Genomic DNA, 22,217 nt, shown 5'->3' with positions numbered 1-22,217 from the left:
CTTCACAGAGAACAGGATGCAGAAGCTTCAGACACAGATTCGTCACCTGCTGTGGCTTTTGACGCCCAGGGTTTGGGACTGTTTTAAGGTCCTGGGTTCCATGGCTTCAACACTGGAGTTTGGTTCTTTGGACACTTGCACATATGCAACTTTTCCAGAGGGCTCTTCTCTCCCAATGGAGTCCTATTGTGAGGGGAATTTCATATTCCGTTTCCCACTAGAGAGGGAAGGCAGGAGCAGTTTCTCCTGGTGGCTACTTTGGACTAATCAGGAGCAGGGAGTGCAGCTGGAAGTTCTGGATTGGGTGGTGGTCACTGCTGATGCTAGTCTCTCTGGCTGGGGAGCTGTGTGCCAGGATCAGGTGGAGCAGGGTCTGTGGTCAGAGGCGGCTTGGTCTATCAATTGGTTAGAGACGAGAGCGGTACGATTCACGTTGCATGCCTTTCTGCCAAGATTGAGGTCGTTCAGTGAGAGTTCTGATGGACATTGCGATGATGGTGGCTTATATCAACCTCCAGAGTGGAGCCAAGAGTCTGTCAGTGGCTCAAGAGGCGCAAGAATTGGTCTTTTGGGCAGAATAGCATTTGGAGAAGATAGCGGCATTGCACATTGTCAGGGTGGACAATGTGCAATGAATCGTACGGCATTGAATCCAAGCGAGTTGCAGTTGTCTGAGGAAGCAATGTCTAATTTGCGAGAGATGGGGACCACTTCGTATGGACTCGATGGCAACTAAAAGAATGCAGTGCAGAGGGGCACCAATGTTCTGGTCCTGTTGTGGCATCTCAACATGTGGTTGTATGTCTTCCTTCCGTGGCCTCTAGTGGGCAAGATGATACGACTGATAGGGAAGCATCTGGGAGATGTGATTCTAGTGGCTCTGGAGTGGCCGTGCCATCCTTGGTTCGCAGATCTTGTCAACATGGCCATAGACGGGCCCCTGAGGTTCAGCGATCTAGAGAATCTTCTCCATCGGGGCTCCATATCTTTAGAACAGGTGGCTCACTTCTGTCTCACGGTCTGGCTTTTGAGAGGAGGCGACTGAGATGGTGGGGTTATCTCGAAGTGGTTGTTACTACCTTGCTTGTAGGCTAGGCGGTCTTCCACGTTTCTTGTGTGGGTCTGGAAGGTCTCTATCTTATGGAGGGTCTGGTGTATGGTTCGAGATACGCAGGCATTGCAAGCTACAGTGTCGTGTATTTTGACCTTCCTGCAGGAGGGTTTAGTAAAAGGTTTGGCTTTAATTTGATTATCTCACTCGTCGTATTTCTTTCCAGATCATTTATAAATATATTGAACAGTAAGAGTCCCAATACAGATCCCTGAGGCACTCCACTGTCCACTCCCTTCCACTGAGAAAATTGCCCATTTAATCCTACTCTCTGTTTCCTGTCTTTTAGCCAGTTTGCAATCCACGAAAGGACATCGCCACCTATCCCATGACTTTTTACTTTTCCTTCCTGCGCCATTGTCTTAAGCACACATTGCGAATCTCTAGCTCATCCTACATATAGGGTCCTGCATGTGCATCTTGGAGCATTTTCTGAGAACTGGTGTACTTAACATGTGTTGGTATTTTTCCTCTGCTTCTGCACCTACAGAGGTGTTCTACAGTCTCTCATCGAGAAACATTTCCCAGCACCGGACCGGAAGAAACTTTTCAGCTTGTTGGGAATCGATTTGACAGCGCAAAGTAACAATACTTCTCCTAGAGACAGCCCTCGTAAAGAGAATAAAGTAAAGAAACGGAAGGGTAAGCTGGAACTCTGGTTTTTAAGTATTACGTTTAAAAAGATGAAAAGTACAGTTCTGGGCTGTGCTGTGCACTGATGTGCGGATGGTACCAAGTGTGATTCCTTGAATCCGGTGTTCCATTCCTCAGGTCAGCTATAGATGCTGCAGAGGTGCAGTTCACTATGCCTCCTCCCTCACCCACCTTAGAAGGGAGAGCAAATCTGGGGGGTGCTGTAGATGGGCATGGTCATCATTCAAGGCTGACGCCTAGTGGCTGGATTCCAGGTCTGTGGTATACGGTCCTTGAAGGGAACCCTGGTGCATGATCCTAGACTGCCACTGCAATAAGATTAGGTTGGGGGGTGGGGGGGAGGGGTTGAATGTAAAATAGAGGAAAATTTCCATAGTTATGAAGGCTCATGGTGCCAGGATCCCAGCTTTTTTAAGCTAGAAAAAAGTACAATCCTGACTCATCCTCAGAATTGCAGGTTCTGGGCAGCAATAAACTAACCTTGATGGAGGGGAGTACCTATCATTGCACAGCACCTAACTACACATGTATCATGTTATAAAGATCCTTGACCATAGAGGACTGTCATGAGAGGCAAAAATCCCCCAGTAAATGGAAATAAAGAACAAGGGGAATCTCTTAAAATGACCTAGGTAAGAGAAACTTTACTACAGTAAGGCAGTCACGGTTGGAGCTGTTTCCTCCAAAGCAAAATAAAACAGCAAAGTTAATGCTAAATTCACAGGAGGAGACAATGTCCAGGGTGGCCGTTTTCCTCCTCTTTGTCCCTGCCCCCATAATTTTTTCTTGACCAGGAAAGTGTGGGTCTGCTTTTCTACAAGTGTGGCTTTCCTGCTCATAAAGAAGTGTAATTTTGATAAGTAGGTGTCCCTGCAGTGTGTTTTTATTTATTTAAAAGTTTTTATATACCACACTGGGGGGTAGGAGTCTATCTGTCTAGGATAGAAAAAACGTACACAATATTATAGCTTACATCATTTAAAGTACATCACATTTACATTAAGAAGCTGAGTCATGCTAGTAGTTTGAGTTCAGAGTAATTAGTTTGTTATTATAAATTGTATGCATGTGTGAAAAGGTGAGTTTTTAACATTTTCTTAAATTCTCTACGATTTGCTGTTAGTCTAATATAATCTTGGAGTGAGTTCCATAACGTCGGACCTGCAACTGAAAAAGCTCGTTTTCGGGTTAGTGCTAAGCTGACAGGTTTTATAGAAGGAATTTCCAGGATACATTTATCTAAGGAGCGGAGCTGTCTGGTAGGCTTGTATATTCTCAGTAATGAATATAGCCAGATGGAGTTGGAGTTATATAATTAATAAATTGTGAATAATGGACACAATTTTATGTCATGCGATACAATATCGGGAGCCAGTGTAATTGTTGTAATGTAGGTGTTATATGGTCTCTGCGTGATACATTACATAACATTCGAGCTGTCACATTTTGCACAAGTTGTAGTGGTTGTATTGTCGATTGGAGTAGACCAAGATACAGTGTATTACAGTAATCTAGGGTGGTGAGAATCAAAGCTTGAGTAACTAAACGAAAATTGCTTGGTAATAACGGCTTGAGTTTTTTCAGCATATGTATTTTGAAAAAGATTTTTTTTACTATCTCTGATATATTATCTGTCATTGATAGTCTGGAGTCGATGGTCACTCCTAAATTCTTTGCATGAGATTTTATAGGAATGTTGATTCTCAAGTGTGAAGGTTTGAGGCAGCTGATGGTTTGAGTCTGGTACTGTGAAAGATAAATTAACTGTTTTGTTTTGTGTTTAATTTTAACCTGTTGTGAGAACCATATTTTTATTGTTAGGTAGAGTTGTAATAGAGAAAAGGTTTTAGACCAGGATTCGGTGAAAGCAACTGTAAACTGTATATTGTCTGCATATATTTTAAAGTTTAAACTTAGACCAGCTAGAAGGTATAGTTGAATAGCAGGGCAGAAAGTGCCGAGCCTTGTGGTACACCTGTTTTAGTAGTGTACCAGTCAGATTTAAATGTGCCCATTGTGATTCTTTGTGGTCGGTTTGCAATGAAAGAGGAGAACCATTGTAGAACTGATCCACTGATGCCAATCAGGCATAAGTTGGAGATTAAGATATCATGATTTAGTGTATCAAACGCTGCAGATATTTATTTTATTTAAAAATTCTTCTATACCGTCAAGTTAGATAACCATCACAACGGTTTACAGTAAGGCACGATAATAAAAGGAATGGTATAGATTACAATTTAATCATGTGCCATCATAGTACGGTAACATTTTAATACAATAAACTGTGTGTAAGATATATTGATTAATACTAATATATAGTTTGTATTGGAGTAAAAACCTCTGATAGTGTCAAATGAGATGAGCAGGGATTCTGTACTATGTCCTTTTCCAAAACCATGCTGATTATTATGTAGAATATTGTCTTCTATGTATTCAGAGACTTGATGCAGTACGACTGATTCTATGATTTTAGCTATAGAAGGTAATGTGGCAATTGGCTGGTAATCGGCTAGATCTGAGGAGTTGTGGTTTTTCTACTTGGGAATGGGTAGGACTGATTTTTTTTGAGAGTCTGGGAAAATGCCTTGAAATGGATGGGGCAAGTAAGAAACCAGAGCAAGAGTTGAAAGGGCTATTTGAAGGTTTTGATTTTGACAATATATTGATAATGGTGTTATCATTGATTGTGGAGAATTCAGAGAGAGAACATGCCAGTTGAGGTAAAGTTGTTTTCGAAACAGGTAATGAGTCAAATTCGGCTGAAATATCTTCTGTTTTCTTTCTAAAGTATTTGGCAATTTTATTGCAAAGGTCATTAGAAGCAGTAGAAGATGATGCATTTGTATAGTCGTTAAGTCTTCATGATTGAGAATAGAATTCTGGGGTTACCGTTCGCTCTCATTTTTGTTGTGTAGAAGGCTTTTTTAGTTTTTATTTCTTCTTTCTTATAATTTTGTAAGTAGATGTAATATTCTTGTTTACGTTCTGAAAGGGGATTTTTTTCTCCATCTTCGCTCTAAGTTGTGTAGTTTGCGTTTGAATGTTTAGTGAATCGGTATACCATATAGTTGGGTGGTTTTTTTTTTTTTGCGGAGAATGTTTGAGGTTTTAGAGGTGCTATAATATCTAACTTTTCTGTTATATTCTTATTCCAGAATGATAGCATTTCGGTGACGTCAGAGTATGGGTTCTGGTTAATTATCGGTATTAAGGCGTCAGTGAAAGTTTCAATATTGATCTTCTTGCGGCATAGTATTGTAGTGTCGTAATGGGTATTGATCACATTATTGTTACTTGATATTTTATTTTTTCCTATGGCTTTTATTAGGTAATGGTCTGACCATGGCATGGGGGTAATATCTGTTTTAAAATCAAAAGACGATCTGTTAAAGTAGATTTTGTTCAAGGTGTTTCCTAGTCTATGGGTAGGATCATTTATAAGGGTTGTCAAATTTAAACCAGTTAAAGCATCTGTTAAATTTGCTAATGCAGAGTTTTGTTGGGTTTATTAAAGTAAAAGATAATGTAAAAGAGTGAAGGGGACAAACTGTAGAAAATGTCCTGTGAGTTGTATAATAGATTCCCTGTACGTACCCAGATTAGTCCAGACTCCTGTGTTTTGCCTCCCTGCCAGTAGATAGAGACAGAACATTTCACCGACACTGTACATAATCCAGTGTGTCACCTGCAGTCCCTCAGTATTTGTCTCCAGCAGAAGGTAGATGGTGTTAAAACTTGCAGTATGGAATATATATTAAAAAAAAAAAAATAGAAAAAAAGTTAGATCTCCAGTTCCTCCCAGGTCCTGGTGGGGGCCATCCCCCTCCCTGGTTTGAGGTGGACAAGCAGGGGGTTTGTGACCCTTGATGGCAGATCGCTTCAAGATTCCGTGGGGGATGTATATTTTGTGCTCCAGATCCCTCATCCCCCATGAAGCAGTATTTGTTCTGCTGGCAGCTCTGCATTTCGGGTCCCGTCGAAGCAGGGGAAGTATTGAATTTCTGTTCCTCTCCGTTCTGGGGCTAGTTGCACAGGTGGATGCAGTTTTAAAGCTTGTTTAAAAAAAAAAAAAAAAAAGCAAGAGTGAACTGGAGGCAGTGGAATCATGCTGGTTACTCAGGGACCTTGATAACCCGGGGTGGGGGGGGGGGTTCTTGAGGTTCAGGTAAACTGGGTAGAGATAGTGGCATGCTGCTCGGGCCTCGTTGCAATGGCATGAGACAGACGGTGCCATTTGCATGCAGACTCGCGGTCGTACCTAAATTCAGACTGCTTGTATTCTGTGTGCATCCCTGGTAGGGAAGGCACTTTGGGGGAGCCCAGCGCTAGACCGACAGCTAAACAAACCTCATGGGTCTAGTGCTGAATCTTTTCTCAGCATGGGAACGGCAACTGTTTTTTATTCCCTAGAATTGTCAGCGGGAGATGTAGGGGGAGTCCCCTCTCAACTATCGTCGACAGTTTAGACAGGCACTTGCACAGAGGAGTCTCTAAAAACTGCAGAAGAGCTCTACCAGAATCAATTTGCTTGTGCACAAAGACTGTTTTAGCACAACAGGCAGTGGGGGGGGATGCTGGCTTTCTGCCCCAGTCTCCAGGGATTCTCGGTCTGTTGAGGCCCTGAGCTTTAGAGAAACTGTTCAGTCCTTTGATTTTCAGTGTCGAATGGATCAAGGCCTAAACATGCTGAAGGTGCATGCAGGCTTTGTTTAAGCTTGTGTGCGGATTCTTGGTGCATGGCAGTTGCATGCACAGGAATCTGTGCGTGTAAAGTCGCGGCCTAGATTTCAGCGTGTACGTCTGCAACCTAGACTGGAGCACACATTTGCGTGGGTACTTGTGCACATAAGACCACGACCTAACCTTGAGTGCGTATTTGTGTGCATCCGGAGGGATGCATGCATATTCCTGGGTGGCATTGATGTGTGTGCAGGAGGATGCCTAGAGCTGAAGTTCAGGAGAGCTAAGTGCTGAGGATGACAGGTTTTAAGCGCCTTGCAGTCTGAGAGCAATTCAGTCCTCACACTCTCTCCGTTTTTGTGTCAGGGCTGTTTAGATGCTCAAAGCAATTTGACTACCTCAGCTTTTTGCCTATGTTGGGACATCCCCCTCGGCTTATGGTGTCTCTGGAGTGGAGTGGGAGGCAAGGCAATGATCAATTCTCCTCCCTTATTCCAGATTTCAGAAGCTTCCCCGAGTGGGGGGGAGAGAGGTTGCAGAGAGCAAAGTTGGGCTCCAGTATAGATTCATTCTCTTGGGTGGAATGTTTCTATGGTCTGCAAACATTTTCTGCAGGGTGCCCAGTGAAGGCGATGCAACCTATGTGGGTATCGTGGGCAAACATTGCAGGGAGGCTGCCCTGGTAATGTTCAAGGTGATATGGATCACGATACATCAGAGGATTCTGATGGGGATTTGGCTTTCTTACCTCTATATGAGGGAGAAATTTACATCTGATTGAGTGCCATATCAGACTCTGCTTAGTTTATTTTTATTTATTTATTTTTTTACAGAGATGTCCTGCTGAATTTGTTGGCTCAGACCCTGAACATGCTCAGTGTGGCTGAAGGTCAATTTAAGTTAAGCATCCAGTTTCTTTTCTCCCGTATCCAATTCAGGATTTATTTGGCCTTCAGTGGAATTTATTTATTTATTTTATTTAGTGACTTTTATATACCGACGAACGTTGGGAACATCTCGTCGGTTTACGTATAACAGAACTGAGCAACAGGCTTTACAATTTTTGCGTAATTAGATAATTAAATAAGGAACATTCAGAGCATACAAATAACAGATTAGATTATATAAGTAAAATTATAAAAGTGTGATACATGAAAGAGGTTATCTAAACGGGGGGGTGGGGAGGGGAGATTCTGATATATAGGGGTGGGGAGGAATGCCCCGGAGGCAAGTTTTTAAAAAGTGGGGGGTTCTCCTATATTCCATCTATTTTGTGGTTCCGAGGAAAAAACATTTCGACCAATATTGGATTTAAAGAAGGCAAACACGGCTCTCAAGGTTCCCCCATTTCTGCATTGAGACTCTGAGGTCCATCATAGTGGTGGTTCACAAAAGAGAGTTCTTGGCATCTCTCGACTTGACAGAGGTGTATCTGCATATAGCCATTAGGCTAGAGCACCAGAGACTCCTGGGGTTCACGGTTTTAAGGGACCCTTTTCTGTTTCGAACCCTTCCCTTTGGCTGGCGATAGCTCTGTATACCTTCACCAGGATGATAGTGGTGGTGGTGGCTGCGGCAGCTGCATTGCAAAAGGAGGATGTGTTGGTGCATCCATATTTATTTATTTATTTATTTTTAATTTTTATATACCAGAATTCCTGTATGCAATACAAATCAATCCGGTTTACAAGTAACGAAAAGGTTGCCCTGGTCTGGGAGGTTAGACTGGGGTTTTTTACATAGAACATTGAACAATAACAATCAACCATTGAACATTATTACAAGGAACAGTGAAAGTAACAATAGTATTTAACAAACAAATATTATTATTATAACATTATTCGTGTTTTGAGCTGAGTGTGTGTGTTCACATTTTACAAGGAACTTTAGTAGCGTATATAGTCTGCAAGTAATCGGTTAAATAATATAATATGAAAAGGATGACTGTTAAATAGCTATTGCGAATAACCAAGTCCGTGTATGAAATTAAGTGTCAATGTGTTAGTGACACCTTGCAATGGTTGGGTCTGAAAGACAGGAGGAGGTGCCTAGTTACACTCTGGGAATTGGAACGCTTGCCTGAAGAGCCAGGTTTTTAACCTTTTTTTGAACTCTGGTAGATTGGGTTCGAGTCTTATGTCTGGTGGGAGCGCATTCCATTGATGTGGTCCCGCAGTGGATAGTGCTCTTTTTCTTAGCGTTGATTTGGCGGGAGCTGCGACTAATGTGCCTTTGTAGGCGCTTCTGATGGGTCTGGCCGATGAGTGTAGGCGAAGTTGAGTTTGTAGAGAGATAGGTGCGACGTTATGAATTGCTTTATGGATAATGGTTAAGGTTTTATATATGATTCTCTGTTTGATGGGTAGCCAGTGGAGGTTGCTCAAGATGGGGGTAATATGGTCTCTTCTATTAGTGTTAGTTAGGATTCTGGCTGCGGCGTTTTGTACCATCTGTAGGGGTTTGATGCTGTTGGAGGGGAGGCCCAGTAAGATTGAGTTGCAGTAATCAAGTTTCGAAAAAATAATGGATTGAAGAACGAGGCGAAAGTCATTGAAGTGAAGGAGTGGCTTTAGTTTCTTTAGGACCTGTAGTTTAAAGAAGCAATCCCTGGTGGTTGTGTTTATGAATTTTTTAAGGTTAAGTTGATTGTCAAGCCAAGTTCCTAAATTCCTGACGTCTGCAGAGAGCTCCATATTTAAAGATGTGGTTTGTGCCGGACTAGGTGGGTGGTTGTTCGGGTTGTGTGAGATTAGTAGCAGCTCTGTTTTGCTGGAGTTTAGAATCAGGTTTAGGCTGGAGAGTAGTTGTTTAATTGGTTGAAGACAATTCTCCCAGTAGACAAAGGTTTTTTGAATTGATTCTGTGATGGGGATTAGGATCTGGATGTCGTCTGCATAGAGGTAATGAGTAAGCTTGAGTTGAGATAGCAGATGGCAGAGGGGGAGGAGGTAAATGTTGAACAGGGTAGGGGAGAGGGATGAACCTTGTGGTACGCCTTGGTCTGATAGGATGGGGTCAGATTCCTTGTTGTTAATTCTGACCTTGTAAAACCTGTTGGATAGGAACGATTTGAACCAACAGAGAGCTGTGCCTTTGATTCCTATGTTTGATAGTTGTTCTAGGAGTTGTGAGTGATTTACCGTGTCGAACGCTGAAGATAGGTCTAGTAGGACCAGTAAGAATGACTGTTTTTTCTCCAGGTTCAAAAGTAAATTATCAGTGAGAGAAAGCAGAAGGGACTCTGTGCTTCGAGATTTGCGAAAACCATATTGTGCCGGGGAAAGAATGTTGTGCTCCTCGAGGTATTCGGAAAGTTGTTTATTTACCGCTTTTTCCATCAGTTTAGAGATCAGGGGCAGGTTTGCAATGGGTCTGTAGTTGGCTGGGTCCATGGGTGATGCAGTTGGTTTTTTTCAGTAGGGGTTTGAGGATTGCAAGTTTAAGCTGATTAGGAACTGTGCCCATGGCTAAAGAGGTATTGATGATTTTCTGCAATAGGTTTTGCGACGGTGCTAGAGATGGCAGTGAGCAAATTAGTAGGGAGTGGGTCCGAGGGATGTGCAGATGGTTTAATTTTTTTAAGTAAATTTTCAATCTCCATGGCTGATGTGGGCTCGAATGACTCTAGTCTAGAATTCAGAGTGAGTTGGTATGTGCTATGAGGTGTTGGAAGAGTTTGGTGGGTTGTAAGGGAGAGGGTGAGGTTTGAGATTTTTGTTTTGAAGTAGGTGGCTAGTTCGTTGGCCTTACTTGAGCGCTAGTTGGTCTGGATTGGATGGTGGTGTTGGTTTGGTGAGCGATGACTGGCTTATTCGTGCGAAATCAGAGGATCTTTGTCAACAATCAGTACAAAAGATACTGAAGCTCTTGAAGTCTCTAGGATGGGTGGTGAACCTAGCATCAAGCCATTTAGTCCTCTCTCAAACTCTGGCATATCTGGGAGCTCGGTTCCACATGCTAGCAGAGGGAGTGTTTCTTACGGAGAGAGAGTGCTGAAATTACAAGTCAGTCGGCATCTGCTAGAGCTTTCGTTGCTCAGTCGGGGACTATTTTCAGGTCCTGGGTTCTATAGCATCGACACTGGAATTAATGTTTGTGGCATTTGAGCATATGCAACCTCTGCAAGGGGCATTTCTCTCCTGCTGGCATCTGTTATTGGAAGTTTCATCTTCTGTTAGAGGGAGGAAGCCAGGGACAATCTTTCATGGTGGCTTACTCGCTCCAATCTTGAGCATGGTGGGGAATTGGAGGTTCCGAAAAGTGTGTCACGATCAATGCAAGCCTCTCTGGATGGAGGGTGGTGTATCAAGATCAGTCAGTGCAGGGCCAGTGGTTGAAACAGGAGGCCTCATGGTCTATCAGAGATGAGAGCGGTGCATTTTGCATTGCTTGCCTGTCTGTCAAAGTTATGCGGCCATCCAGTATGGATTCTATTGGACACTGTGGTGATGGTGGCCTATATCAACCGTCAAGGCAGAACCAAGAATCAGACAGTGGCTCGAGAGGCCTGGGAGTTGATTTTCTGGGCAGAGCAGCACTTGGGGTGGCTGGCAGCATCTCGAATCACTAGAGTGGACAACGTTCAAGCAGATTTTCTCAGTCACAGAGAGTTAGACCCTGGGGAATGGAGCTGTTGGAGGCAACGATGTCTTATTCACGGAAGATGGGGGTATCCCTATATAGACTTAATGATGACCAAAGAGAATAAGGCATCGCAGTGTTACAGCTCCCAAAGAGAACACTGTATGGAAGGATTCGATGCTCCGGTGCCGCCATAAACACAAGGGATTTTTCTTTCTCTTCCCTCTGTGGCCTCTGGTGGACAAGGGATTATGGCGGATAGAGAAACATCTGGGCAAAGTAATCCTGGTAGCTCCAGAGGGGCCACGTCTGCCATGGTTTCCAGATCTAATCAATATGGCCATAGATGGGCTGCTGAGGTTTGGACATTGGCTGACTGTTCTCCACCAGGGCCCAATATTTTTGGGTCAGGTGGCTCACTTCTATCTCACGGCTTTACTTCTGAGAGGAAACAGCTGAGATGGAGGGGATTATCCGAAGCAGTTATGTTTACCTTCTTGCAGACTAGGTGACCCCCTACATCCTTGACATATATGCGAAATTGGAAGGTCTTCAAGTTCTCATCTACTCCTGACAGAGTGCAGCCTCAACCTGTTCAGGCTAACTGTGTCGCATATTTTGGCTTTTCTACAGGAAGTTTGTGGTCGAGGGACTGGCCTTTAACTCTGAGAGTCCAGGTAGTGACATTGGTTTGTCTACAGGATAAGGTGCAAGGGTATCCTTTGTCCGTACATCTGGATGTTATATGGTTCCTTCGGGGAGCTAAGAACTTGCATCCTCTGGTGTGGAACATTTGTCCATCTTGGAATCTGAATCTAGTCCTTAGATTGTTTGAAGCACTAAAGAGGGCTATGGTTAAGATCTTGACTCTGAAAGTGGCTTTCTTGACTTTGTTCAGCCAGGAGAATTTCAGAGCTCCAGGTGCTGTTGTCACGATCCCTTCCTACGGATGTCAGATTTGGGGGCATGTTTAAGCATGCTGCTGCCTCTTCTGCCTAAGGTAGTGTCTGCGTTCCGTCTTAGACAGTGGAATTTCCAGCTTTTCCAGATTTGGGTTCCTCTTCACCTCACGCAGAGGAGCTTAGGTTCTTAAGAGTGCATTATTGAGGTATTAAAGGTCACTAATGATTCCCATGGATTGGATCACGTTTTTGTACTATTGAGTGGTCCAAAGAAGGGGGGAGGTAAGGCGACTTAAGGCTACAATTGCGCAGGAGCTGAAGAAAGTGATCAAGTTGACATACATTTTTAAAGGGTGCCGGGGGGGGGAAGGGGAAGGTTTAGTGGCGCACTTGACATGTTCTCAGGTGATCTCCTGGGTTGAGTCACAACAGATGTCTCTGCATGAAATTTGCTGGGTGGCTACTGGGAAGTCGTACACTTTTGCTAGGCATTATTGCTTGGATGTAGGGCTCCAGCTTCCATGTGATTTGGTGAGTGTTCTACGAGTGGAACTCTCCAGATCACACCCGAATTAAGGACTGTTCTGGGTACGTACAGGGAAAGGAAAATTTTGATTCTTACCTGATATTTTCGTAAGAGTCCGCTGCTCTTCTATTGCTTTGTATATGGTGCAGGGTTGGTGGTTTTCAATGCTGATTGCTTATGTAAAATTTGGGAAACAAGTTTTTCGTTGCGCCTGGGTAATTTCACCTTCCTCCGGCTCGTTCAAAGGGAGGGAGTTTGCTTAGAAGTTTATGGTGGTTGCTGTCATCTTGGCTTGGGGACAAGTCAATACTGAGGGACTGCGGGTGGCACACTGGGTTTTATATATAGTGTTGATGAAACTTTCTCTGTCTCCATCTGCTGGCGGGGAGGCAAACCCAGGAGTCTGGACTGATCTGTGGTACTACCAGGAACAAAAAATTAGCAGGTAAGAACCAATTTTCCTTTCTTTAGTTTTCTGTTTTTAAGCTCACTGAAATCCCATTGTAGTGTGTGTATGTGTGACAACTGGCCTTCAGTTTAGCTTTTTTATTTTTCTTAGGTGAAGAAATAACAAGAGAAGCCAAGAAAGCTCGTAAAGTTGGTGGCCTTGCTGGCAGCAGTTCAGATGAAATGGAAAGTGCATCTGATGCCTCAGACAATGAAGAGGAAAGTGACGAGGAGAGCTTTAAATCTGTTAGTTCTGGGGATGATGAGGATGATTTTAACCCATTCCGGGACGAGTCCAGTGAGGATGATGAAGATGGTGAGATCACGTGGAGCACTTTATTTTTTATAAATGTATCAACTACATTTTGGTAAAATCAACTTATTGGGAATTCAACTTTTTTTTTTTCAGTGTGTGGGAGGCACTGCAGCTCATAATATTGCATACCTCATTTTTTGTTGGCAGGGCCAAACATCTTTAGAGGGTGGTTTATTGAGTATCTGATTAGTACCATGCTGCCAACCACAGGGTGCTGCAATGCAATTGGCAGCCTGTACCTCGCGGTCCTAGGCCCATTGCTGTGTTCTGTGTAGCAACTCGTCAGCTTTATAGGGCCAGTGCTCAAGACATCCTGTGGTGTGGGCTAATGACATCAACACTGCTCTAAACGTAAAAGGAAGCTCACTCCTCTGGGCAGGGGGCCTGAGCAAAAGGTCCTGACTCTTTGCTCCCCTGCATTTAGCTGTTCCTGTTTCTGACTACCAGTTCATACCCAGCCTGGTTCCTAACCTTGCTTTTTGTCTGCCCCAATCTTTGTTCATCTCCTCCTCCTTCCTTTTTTTTTTTTTTTTTATAATTAAAGATTTTTATTAAGCAAACAGTGAATCCAGTGGGAGGGGAGGTTTAAGGATATAAAATTATTCTTCATCTCCTCCTTCTGAATGGCCTTGCCTGCCTGACATCGTCTCAGCCTCATGCCTTGGCCCTGTCAGCGGGTCCTAGCGTCCACTCTTCTGTATCATGTGGTCAGTCATGGGTTTCAAGGTTCTGTTATCCGACAAAAGAATTTCAATGGCAATTAGAATGTGTGGTGATATTTGTAAAAATCACATGTGGTTAATGTAGCAGTTGCAAGCTTCTTTTAAAGCAAGCACTGAAAGGGGTCAGTGTTGCTTATGGAGACTAATTGTTGACCAATTAATGAACAATGAGATTAGATTGCTTACATTTATTTTAGCATTACAATGTTAGAATATAAGAGATGCCATACTGGGTAAGACCAAGGGTCCGTCAAGCCAAGCATCCTGTTTCCAACAGTGATCAATCCGAGTCACGGGTACACATGTAATCTAAAAAATAAATAAATAAATAAAATGGATATTTAAAAATGCCTACAATCTAACTTAACTGAACACAGATCAAGCACCTACAAGGACTAACTCATTAATAACCTAGCAATGATCAAAATACTCCATTACATCCCAACAACTTCCAAATAAAACTAACATGTTTTACAAACCACCAACCTTATATCCCGTTACCTCTGAGTTAAAAAGTACTAGAACATCCCTGTAGATCTTTATCGCCCCGATTACTTGAGTCAATGTATGTTGATCTTTAAAATCTTTGTGTTATGATTACATCAAGTCAGTGTACATGTTGATCTATAATTTTCCTAGCATGTAGCCAGATGGACTCAGGACCAGTGGGTTCTGTGTTCCTCTGCTAACAGATGGAGACTGAGTCAGATTTTAAAGCTGACGTCACCTTAGATATACCCCTGCAGTGACCTTAGCCATTCAGTATCTCTCCGTCTCCTAGCAGATGTGGACATGCTATACCCACACCAGCATTGGTATTAGCGGGATTGCAGTACTAGTTTGAAGAAAATTTACCTTTAAATTGGAGAAAGATTGAGCCCTGCTCTCCTGTGGTGATATCTAATGGTCCCTTCCCCAGTTGAGAATTCCTGAGGCGATTTCCGAGATCCCTCAAAGGTGTGCCTTGGTCTGGTAGCCGGTTCCCAGAATGGACTTTGCTGCTGAAGCAGCTGAAAGGCAGTGGGTCCAGGAAGCAGAGTGCGGCAGTGACTGCCTAAGTCGCCCCCCCCCCCTTATTTTACAGCCGAAGACCAGTTTCGTAACTGGTCGGCGGATACTTCTTCCAAGTCCAGCCTGGGCTCGCTCCCTTTTAAGGGCAAGTTCCTATTTGGGGAGGATCTCAACCAGATCATCAAGTCTCTGGGTGAGAATTCGGTCCACCGGGTGCCAGAGGACAGACAGCAGAACCTCAGGTCATTTACGCCCTCCCGATCCCGGACGCAGCGTCGCTACCGCAGTTACAAACAGTCAGGTCCCCGGACACAGTCTTCTAGATCCCAGTCCTGGCCTCGTTCCTTTCGTGGTCGCAGGTCCACTCGGGAGGGGGAGAGTCAGGGGGCCTCGTCCAAGCCCACCCAATGATGCCGCGCCTCTCCACTCCTCCGCCCCACGGATCGGAGGACGAATCTCTCTTTCACGAGGAGTGGGTCCACGTCACCTCGGACCAGTGGGTCCTAGACATCTTAAGGAACGGCTACGCATTGGAGTTTGCCCGCCTCCCAAGGGACAGGTTTCTCTTCTCACCATGCGGCTCAAGCCCCAAGAGACTGGTGGTACAACAGACCCTGGACAGACTCCTGAGTCTCAGAGCCATCGCCCACGTCCCCTTCGGAGAGGTGGGCTCGGGTCACTATTCAATTTATTTCGTCGTACCCAAGAAGGACGGGTCCTTTCGCCCAATCCTGGATCTCAAGGAGGTCAACAAACCCCCCCCCCCCCCCCACCCACTTCCGCATGGAGACTCTGTGTTCTGTGATTGCGGCAGTGCATTGGGGAGAATTCCTGGCCTCTCTCGATCTGACAGAGGCCTATCTCCACATTCCCATTCTCAAGGCCCATCGGAGGTTCCTTCGCTTCAAGATCCTAAATCAGCACTTCCAGTTCCAGGCACTCCCCTTCGGGCTGGTGACCGCCCCATGGACGTTCACGAAGATCATGGTGGTGGTGGTGGCAGCTGCCCTATGATGGGAGGGGATCTTAATTCACCCCTACCTGGACGACTGGCTCATTTGAGCGGTCTTTTTCCAAGGGACAGGCGGCGGTCTCCAGGGTTGTCAGCCTCCTTCAGTCCCTCGGCTGAGTGGTGAACTTCGCCAAGAGCTCCCTCACTCCTTTGCAGTACTTGGACTTCTTGGGAGTTCTTGGGAGCACGCTTCGACACTCTTCAGGGCAAGGTTTTCCTACAACCGGACAAAGCCCAATCCCTCCGAGAACAGAAACAGCGCTTTACTGTGTTGCCAGCGCCCATATCCTGGGACTATCTACAGCTCTTGGGATCCATGGCCTCCACGATAGATCTCGTTCCATGGGCTTTTGCGCACTTCCGTCCCTTGCAAGCGGCTCTACTCTCCCGCTGGAAACCGGTCTCGCAACACTACCAGTTAGTACTCCCTCTCCCCCAGCCTGCCAAAGACAGCTTGGGTTGGTGGCTGGATCCGCGGCATTTGGCCCAAGGCACTTCTCTTGAGATACCGGATTGGGTGGTAGTCACCACAGACGTTAGCCTCTCCGGCTGGGGGGCAATATACGACCGGAGCTCAGCGCAGGGACAGTGGACGAAGGCACAAGCAACTTGGCCGATCAACCGGCTGGAAACGAGCAGTGCGCCTGGCCCTCATTCACTTTCTACCCCTGGTGCAGAATCGAGCGGTGAGGATCTTATCAGACAACGCGACCACAGTAGCATATATCAACCGCCAGGGAGGCACAAAGAGCTGGCACGTGTCACTCGAGACGGTCCGTCTGATGTTGTGGGCGGAGAAGCACGTAGCGCACCTGGCCGCCTCGCACATTGCGGGCGTAGACAACATTCAGGCGGACTACCTGAGTCGTCAGCAACTGGATTCCGGAGAGTAGTCTCTCTCCGAAGCAATGCAACTTCTCATTCATTCATTCATTCAGTTATATTCATTTATATTTATATTTATATATCAGTTATATTCAGTTATATTCATTCATCTCATTCATTCAGTTATATTGTTCCATATGTGCCACTGTTCTATGTAAAGCCCCTTATCTCTGTTGGGCAGTTTATCGTTATATGTAAACCGGAGTGATTTGTAGTCTCTATAAGAACCTCTGTATATAAAAATTAAAAATAAATAAATAAATCGCTGGGGACCTCCTCGCCTAGACCTAATGGCAACGTCTCTCAACACCAAGGCACCTCGGTTCTTCAGTCGCAGGCGGGAGCGAGGTGCAGAAGGAGTAGATGCCCTAGTGCTCCCTTGGCCGGACCACCTTCTACTCTACATTTTTCCACCATGGCCCCTAGTGGGCAAGGTCATTCGGAGAATAGAGCGCCATCTGGGTCCCGTCATTCTGGTAGCTCCCGAATGGGCAACGCCGCCTTTGGTTCGCAGATCTGCTCCATCTGGTAGTGGACGGCACACTTCGCTTGGGCCATCTTCCTCGATTGCTCCATCAGGGACCAGTATTTTTCGAGCAGGCAGAATGCTTCTGTTTTGCGGCCTGGCTTTTGAACAGCACCGCCTCCGGCGCAAAGGGTACCCTGACGCGGTAGTCTCGACTCTCCTCAAGACCCGGAAGACTTTGACTTCGGCCACCTACGTGAGGGTCTGGAAGGTCTTTGAGGCTTGGTGCACAGCGCACAATACGCATATCTCGAGAGCCACGGTTCCTCGGATCCTTGCGTTCCTTCAAGACGGATTGGATAAAGGTCTTGCCTACAACTCCTTACGAGTTCAGGTTGCCGCTCTGGGCTCGCTCATTCAGTACGCGGATCATCCTTCGCTCCTGGTGCAGCCGGACATCGCCCGTTTTCTCAAGGGGGCGAAGCATCTATGGCCCCCGGTCAGGGACCCGGCCCTTCTTGGAGCCTCAATTTGGTCCTTAAGACCCTGGCCGGGTCTCCCTTTGAACCCCAGCGCAAGGCCACCATCAAAGATATCACACTCAAGACCGTCTTCCTGATGGCCATCTGTTCTGCACGCCACATCTCGGAACTTCAAGCGCTCTCCTGCCGGGAACCCTACCTACGTTTCATGGACACCGGGGTGTCCTTACGCACAGTGCCCTCCTTTCTACCAAAGGTCGTTTCGTCCTTTCACCTGAACTAGACTGTTGAGCTCTAGTCTTTCTCAGCGGAGAAACCAGGTCCTCTTCGCTTTCTTGATGTTAGACGCACTCTAATTCACTACCTGGAGGTCACTTACGACATCAGAGTTTCTGACCACCTGTTCGTCCTGTGGTCAGGGCCGAGGAAGGGTTCCCAGGTCTCAAAGACGACGATTGCAAGTTGGCTCAAGGAAGCCATAGTAACAGCGTACATTGGTGCGGGGCGGACTCCTCCGCTGGGCGTCAAAACCCATTCTCTCCGCTCGCAGGCTGCATCCTGGGCCGAAGTACAGTCCATCTCCTCACAAGAGATTTGCCAGGCAGCGACTTGGAAGTCCCTTCACACCTTTGCGCATCATTACCGACCGCACCTGCCGTAGTCAACCTCCGGACACTTTGGCGACCAGGTCATTTGAGCAGGGCTTGCAAGGGCCCACCCGGTTTAGGGAAGCTTTGGTACATCCCACCATCTGGACTGATCCTGGTACTTACAGGGAAAAGAAAATTACTTCTTACCTGCTAATTTTCGTTCCTGTAGTACCATGGATCAGTCCAGACGCCTGCCTCATTGATTACTGGGGTTAGGGGATTCTTTCTGTACTCTATTTTCTCTTCTCTTTTCTGGTACCTGTTTGTTAATCTCAGTTATGAGACTGTTTCACGGTTCTTTCTGCAAGTTACAGTTCTGGCACCATTTGCCTTAGTTTACGATCTGTTATGTTTCAGATACTTGATCCATCTTTAGTAATTGTTTATTTTGGCTTTGATATTCTCTATACTGAGCTTTTGCAGAGCGTGCACTGGTTTATATGATAGCACCCTCCGAAGCCTTGTCTGACTCTATCTGCTGGACGGAGGACATAACCCACCGTCTAGACTGATCCATGGTACTACAGGAACGAAAATTAGCAGGTATGAAGTAATTTTCTTTTAGATGGAGGAGCGGCCTTGAAGGATGCGCACAATAGGCGGTTGGAGTCATCCTTAAACAAGCCTTTGACGCGACAGCAATGACACTGCAGGTAGTTTCCTCTTGTGCCCTGGTGGCTCGCTCGTGTCTGCTTTGCTCTCGCTCTCGCTCTCTCTCTGAGAGCTGCCGCGGCCTTCCTAGCGGATGCAAGCTCTGATCTAGTTTGTACCTCGAGCAGAGGAGTGGCCTCAGTGGTGGTGGCCAGAAGACAACTGTGGCTGCAATAATGGTCAGCAGATGCGACCTCTAAGGCAAACCTCACAAAGATGCCCATGAGAGGTCGGGCTAGGGGATCACAGCGCTTCCGGCCCTACAGAAACTCATCATTTGAGGTGTCTTGGCCCTCAGTCCTTTCGGAGCAGACAACCAAAAAAGAGTAACTGGTTTGGGATAAGGTTTGACCCGAACTTCCCAATGAAGTTTGGCCGACCCATCCATGGGACAAGGAGATAGAAGAGGGATAGTTGGCCCCCTATTAGCGGTGGATTGAGATCACGTCAGACAAATGGGTACTGGACATCATACCGGAAGGATATGCTCTGGAATTTTGCAGCATCCCTCGGGACATGTTCATGATGTTACCTTGCCACTTCCAGCACAAGAAACTGGTTGTGGAATCCACGTTAAGGCTCCTCAGTTTGAGGACTATAACCCCGATACCTATACCCCAGGAAAATGAATGTTCTAGCTATTTCATCGTACCCAAGAAGGAGGGTTCTTTTCGCCCCATCCTGGACCTCAAGAGCGTCCATTGCCATCTGCGCATAGTTCACATCCGCATGGAAAGTCTTTGCTCCTTCATAATGGCTGTACAACCAGGAGAGTTCTTAACCTCCCTGGACCTCTCGGAGGCCTACCTTCAAGAGGCATGCCAAAACATAAACTGCTTGGAAGCCTGAGCTGTCAGATTAGCATGTCTGCAATTTAGCCACAGGCTCTAGGGACAGGCAGTCTGCGTGATGTCTGACAATGCCACAACAGTAGCCTAAATCAACTGCAGGGAGGAACCAAAAGCCACCAAGTGTCTCTGGAAAATAGACCCCCTTATGGAATGGGCGGAGCTAAATCTACAAGGGATTTCAGCCTCCCACATCGTGAGAAAAGACAACATCAGAGCAGACTTCCTCAGCAGGGAGAGCCTGGATCCATGGGAATGGACGTGTTGACCAGAGCCTTCCATCTCCTGGTAGATGACTGGGGCCTCCCGTCCATTGACCTACTGGCCATATCTCTCAATGTGAATGTCCCCCGATTCTTCAGTCACAGAAGAGATCAGTGATCCCAAGGGATTGATGACCTGGCCAGAGGAGGACATACTATACGCCTTCCATCGTTGGTCATTGCTGGGCATTTGCAAGATCGAATGCCATAGAGGCTTAGTCCTTCTAGTGGCCCCGGATTGGCCTAGACGTCTGGTGTGCAGACATGCGGAGACTTCTGGTGGAGAGCCCCCCTATGGACCTTCTCTAACAAGGTCTGATCCTTCATGAGGGCCCAACTCGTTTTGTCTTACAGTCTGGCCCTTGAGGGCTTGCCTGACGAAGCGTGGATATTTGGCGGCAGTTCATTGCCACCTTACTCCAAGCGTGGATGTTCTCTACGTCCTTGGCATAAGTGCGGATCTGGAGAATATTTGAGGCCTGGTGCGAGGAGTGTGGGGTGCCGCCTCAGACGACCAAGTTCACTATGATTCTGGAATTTTTACAGGACGGCCTGAATAAAGGGTTGTCCCTCAACTCCTTGAAAGTCCATCTGGTAGCTCTCTCCTGTTTCAGAGGTGAGGTGAACGGAGTCTGCCTGTCGACACATCCCAACTTGCCCAGTTTCCTAAAAAGGGTTAAAAACACCTCTGACCACCCTTAAAGTGACTGGTCCCCCTATAGAACCTCAGTCTAGTGTTGGACTTTTTAGCAGGGCCTACCTTTCGGCCGTTGCTCAGACTGTCTCTGCGCCTGTTAACGCTGAAGAGTGTATTATTGGTGGCGATATGCTCAGCTCATCGCTTCTCGAGCTACAGAGCCATTCCTCCGGTTTACTCCAGGAACATAAGAAATTGCCATGCTGGGTCAGACCAAGGGTCCAACAAGCCCAGCATCCTGTTTCCAACAGAAACCAAACCAGGCCACAAGAACCTGGCAAGTACCCAAACACCAAGAAGATCCCATGCTACTGAAGCAATTAATAGCAGTGGCTATTCCCTAAGTAAACTTGATTAATAGCAGTTAATGGACTTCTCCTCCAAGAACTTATCCAAACCTTTTTTGAACCCAGCTGCACTAACCACATCCTCTGTCAACAAATTCCAGAGCTTAATTGTGCGTTGAGTGAAAAAGAATGTTCTCCAATTAGTCTTAAATGTGTTACTTGCTAACTTCATGGAATGCCCCCTAGTCCTTCTATTATCCGAAAGTGTAAATACCTGGTTCACATCTAGTTATTCAAGACCTCTTATGATCTTAAAGACCTTTATCATATCCCCCATCATCCCTAAACTCTTCAGCCTTTCCTCATAGGGGAGCTGTTCTATCCCCTTTATCATTTTGGTTGCTCTTCTCTGTACCTTCTTTATCGCAACTATATCTTTTTTGAGATGCAGCAACCAGAATTGTACACAGTATAAAGGTGCGGTTTCACCATGGAGCGATACAGAGGCATTATGACATTTTCCATTTTATTAACCAATCCCTTCCTAATAATTCCTAACATTGTTTGCTTTTTTGACTGCCGCTGCACAGTGAGCTGACATCCACTATGATGCCTAGATCTTTTTCCTGGGTGGTAGCTCCTAATATGGAACCTAACATTGTGTAACTACAGCAAGGGTTATTTTTCCCTATATGCAACACCTTGCACTTGTCCACATTAAATTTCATCTGCCATTTGGATGCCCAGTCATCCAGTCTTGCCAGGTCCTCCAGTAATGTATCACAATCCACTTGTGATTTAACTACTCTGAATAATTTTGTATCATCCGCAATTCTGATAACCTCTCTCGTCATATTCCTTTCCAAATCATTTATAAATATATTGAAAAGCACTAGTCCAAGTACAGATCCATGAGGCACTCCACTGTTTACCCTTTTCCACTGAGAAAATTGACCTGTTTCCTGTCTTTTAACCAGTTTGTAATCCATGAAAGGACATCGCCTCCTATCCCATGATTTTTTA

General features: G+C 45.7%; 1 protein-coding gene across 2 annotated transcripts in view; it reads left to right on the top strand.

Annotated features, from left to right (window-relative positions):
* Nucleotides 1-22,217, top strand: part of SBNO1 (strawberry notch homolog 1) — a 156,823-nt gene that overhangs the window by 59,917 nt on the left and 74,689 nt on the right. For both annotated transcript variants that reach the window (XM_029619765.1, XM_029619764.1), the window contains 2 exons: nt 1,602-1,753; nt 13,017-13,220. In XM_029619765.1, coding sequence (XP_029475625.1) covers nt 1,602-1,753; nt 13,017-13,220 — 356 coding nt within the window. The remainder of the gene's footprint in view (nt 1-1,601; nt 1,754-13,016; nt 13,221-22,217) is intronic.

The sequence above is a fragment of the Rhinatrema bivittatum genome, chromosome 11 (genome assembly GCF_901001135.1).
Source record: "Rhinatrema bivittatum chromosome 11, aRhiBiv1.1, whole genome shotgun sequence".
Classification (NCBI taxonomy): domain Eukaryota; kingdom Metazoa; phylum Chordata; class Amphibia; order Gymnophiona; family Rhinatrematidae; genus Rhinatrema; species Rhinatrema bivittatum.
This window is presented reverse-complemented; position numbering and strand designations above follow the sequence as displayed.